The sequence below is a fragment of the Prunus persica genome, chromosome G2, assembly GCF_000346465.2.
Source record: "Prunus persica cultivar Lovell chromosome G2, Prunus_persica_NCBIv2, whole genome shotgun sequence".
Taxonomy (NCBI): Eukaryota; Viridiplantae; Streptophyta; class Magnoliopsida; order Rosales; family Rosaceae; genus Prunus; species Prunus persica.
In genome coordinates, this window is record NC_034010.1 from 19,313,175 (window position 1) to 19,316,392 (window position 3,218).

The 3,218-nt window shown below is 44.2% G+C and overlaps 2 protein-coding genes across 2 annotated transcripts; one reads left to right on the forward strand and one right to left on the reverse strand.

Annotated features, from left to right (window-relative positions):
- Positions 1-1,073, forward strand: LOC18787559 (GATA transcription factor 4). Its single transcript, XM_007220961.2, has 2 exons — positions 1-271; positions 386-1,073. Exons 1-2 carry the CDS (start codon positions 38-40, stop codon positions 908-910), a joined length of 759 nt encoding a protein of 252 aa, XP_007221023.2. The 5' UTR covers positions 1-37; the 3' UTR covers positions 911-1,073.
- LOC109947602 lies at positions 1,804-3,189 on the reverse strand. The gene is made up of 2 exons (XM_020558149.1): positions 2,675-3,189; positions 1,804-2,385 (listed from the first exon to the last, which is right to left on the reverse strand). The coding sequence occupies exons 1-2, from the start codon at positions 2,994-2,996 to the stop codon at positions 2,204-2,206; spliced, it is 504 nt and encodes a 167-aa protein (XP_020413738.1). The 5' UTR covers positions 2,997-3,189; the 3' UTR covers positions 1,804-2,203.

Genomic DNA, 3,218 nt, shown 5'->3' on the forward strand with positions numbered 1-3,218 from the left:
TTTTACTCTGACTCTCTGCAAATTGGTAAAGAACAATATGGAGGACGTGTACGGAGGAGGAGCATCTGCTTCCTCAGCCCAACAACAGCAAGACTACTTTCCCATTGACGACCTTCTCGACCTGTCAAACGACGACCTTTTCTCTTCCTCCACTTCCTCCACCGACTCCATTGACCTCCACCCTCCGCCGCCACCTCCGCACCTCCACGTCAGCTCCACCGTCTTCAACCCCACCCCCGCCACCGACTTCACCAACGACCTCTGTGTACCCGTAATTGCCCACATTTTCTTTTCCTCTTCTCTTTTACACTTCAATTTTCCCCTTTTGTTTTCTTTAATTCTATTATAATTTGGGTTTCTTTTATTTTTTTTGGGGTTGAATTAGAGTGATGACGTGGCGGAATTGGAGTGGTTGTCGCGCTTCGTGGACGACTCTTTCACCGACTTCCCCACCACCAACGTCTTCGGCTCCGCGTCCTTCCCAAACGACACGTCGTCCTTGTTTCCGAGCCGGGTTCGCACCAATCGCTCAAAATGGGATGGCCCACCCGAGCCCAGCGACTCACGGGCGAAGCCCAAGAGAGAGCCATCGGAAGCTTCTCCGTCGCCCTCCAAGCCGCGCCGGTGCGCGCACTGCGCCTCGGAGAAGACGCCGCAGTGGCGGGCGGGTCCAATGGGCCCCAAGACGCTGTGCAACGCGTGTGGTGTCCGATTCAAGTCGGGTCGGCTGGTGCCCGAGTACCGACCCGCGGCAAGCCCAACGTTCGTGCTGACTCAGCACTCCAACTCGCACCGGAAGGTTCTGGAGCTCCGTCGCCAGAAAGAGGCTTCTCAGCAACAGCAACCCGAAGAGCAACACCAGCCGAAGCAGCAATTCTATCTTCACCGGGATGAGTATCAAGTGTGCTGAGGTGTCATGTACGTGTCAGTGTCTCAGTTGACGGGTCAATGAATGTGAAATTTGGATGGGCATGAACATCATCAATATTTTCCACTTACTTTTGGTTAATTTTATAAAAAATGGAAAAGTTTTTTGTTTTTGCGTATAATTTATAAATGTATTTATTTATTTTTCTGTGAGCGGGCAAAATTATTAAAATTTTTAATAAATGGATTTGGGGTGGGCCGGTGGGAGAGGGTTTAATTAGGGGGTTTCAACTTTCAACTACCAATGCAAATGCAATGCTATCTCTCTCTACTTTTTCTTAAAACATGGCGGGCGTGATGGGGTTGGGGGAATGAATGGCACGTGATGAAGTGGCAGATGAGGCTGACCAAATATTCTTCAATCTTCACACAACCACACTTCTTTTCACATTTCGTTTGATAGAAGGGAAGGCTTGGATCATAGGGTTGTTGAGTAATTTGACGGCATTAGCATATACAAAAGAGTTGTGCTAGCGACAATTAATGCATATACAAAAGAGTTGTGCTAGCGACAATTGTCCGAATTGAACGAAAATCGAGCTTACAAGAAGTCTAGCTTAGCTTAGCTTAGCTTAGTTTGAAAAACTGAAGGGGATGGATGAAATCAAATATCAAATGTTAGTACAATTTCTATGACTGCCATAAATGCATCTCAGAATTTTAAAAATACAAGTGCCTGTGCCGCTCAAAAGTTCCAAATTCATGACAGCTCACCGGCCTTGTGTCAAATCAGTCTTTCGGGTCAGATAGCAAAAGCCCAGCCCAGCCCAGCACAGATGGCCTACCAATTTATGCCAATGCATAGATTTCTTGGAGCACAGGGCTCCATACATTGCAGAAATTAGTAAGCAGAACAGAACAGGTAGAAATCTGGGAAATTTGTGGTCATACAAGTAACAGCACTACGCAGCAAAGTTTGCAGAGTTTATTTTGCTAACAACATCAGAGATATCTTCATCTCTTTACAGGGGAGACTAGCAATTTCTGAACTCCCTGGTTCTAAGGGCTTTCTTTTTTTTTCTTTTCTGGTTGTAACTTGTAAGGACTTATAAGTTCTTCTGTGTCTGATTTTTTTCCTGCATGAGATATGGGGTTGTTGCAAGCTGCTTTCTGTCTTGAAATTGGGTGGTTTTCAAAACTGAGTTGGGTTGTTCATTGAAATGTATGACAAGAAGGGAATGATGAAGACAGATAAACTCTTATAAGCCAATTTATCAGCAGATAATTAACAAAAACATACAAACAAATAAACCCCCCACCAAGATTGATCGCCTATTCAGGCAAAGTACTTTGACAGGAAAGAGAGAGAAGGAAGAGAGATTAGAGAAAGGAAGAGAAAGAAGACTGCAGTCATAAGGAGAATCTTGTTGCCTCTGCTTGCCCTCTCTGCTTCTACTAATGTTTCGGCTGCTGCTACCAGCGCAAGAGGCTCGTCACCCTGCTGTATTTCTTCTTTGTCTAGAAAACAAAACATACAAACACCATACTTCGAACATTAGAGGAATTAAATTCTTTAAAGTGAATGACGATGAATTTGCATGTGTTTCATTTCATGGAGTGTCTAACCATCAACAAAGTAAGGCAGTTGCTATATATTCCCACTCCCACATTATCATCTTACACTCTAAAATTAGTATTTTATCGTTTTTTTTAAAGGCGTTACGTACTGAAAGAGTGCAGGATGACAAACTAGTAGTATGAATAGCATCGCGCCCATATGAACTCAGTGATTGGCTAAACACCATACCTGTTTCTTCATCAGAGTCTCCAGAGATGTCATTGAACCAAACTTCTTTTTTCCAACCCAAAACATCTTCTCTAGTTAGTCTGAGAAAAGGTCCACCCCCTAGGTAGTATGTTCCTGGAATAAATTCTGACAAATCCCGACTAATGGCAGATGCATAACTAGGAACTATAGTGTTGTGTTGGGTACTCATCTCGTCTTCTTGCTCATGCACAAGCTGGATGCCGCATTCTTTCACCAGAAACAAAGGTTTCGTAAACACTGAAACAGTAACTTCATCGCCGCCTTCCAATCCACTCCCCAACTTCCAATGACTTAACCACATCACTTGTTTTTCATTGTCTGGAACGCCATGGCATGATGGTGTATAGATCCACTTCAGACCCTTTGTCTTATTACATACTCTGATAAGTAGTGGATTAGGTATGCTAGAGGAGGAATAACCGTTGTAACACTCTGTGTAGACAGTGGAAGATGTTCAAGCCCCGAATCCGAAGATTGGGAAGTAAAGGAGGCACAGTGAAGATACTGAGGATCCTTCACTTCT

Excerpts from the sequence above, each read along its gene's own strand:
- LOC18787559 (XM_007220961.2), top strand. The coding sequence starts at position 38 with ATGGAGGACGTGTACGGAGGAGGAGCATCTGCTTCCTCAGCCCAACAA. Across the intron at positions 272-385 it reads CCAACGACCTCTGTGTACCC|AGTGATGACGTGGCGGAATT; the intron begins GTAATTGCCCAC and ends GGGTTGAATTAG.
- LOC109947602 (XM_020558149.1), bottom strand. The coding sequence starts at position 2,996 with ATGTGGTTAAGTCATTGGAAGTTGGGGAGTGGATTGGAAGGCGGCGAT. Across the intron at positions 2,386-2,674 it reads AGACTCTGATGAAGAAACAG|ACAAAGAAGAAATACAGCAG; the intron begins GTATGGTGTTTA and ends TTTGTTTTCTAG.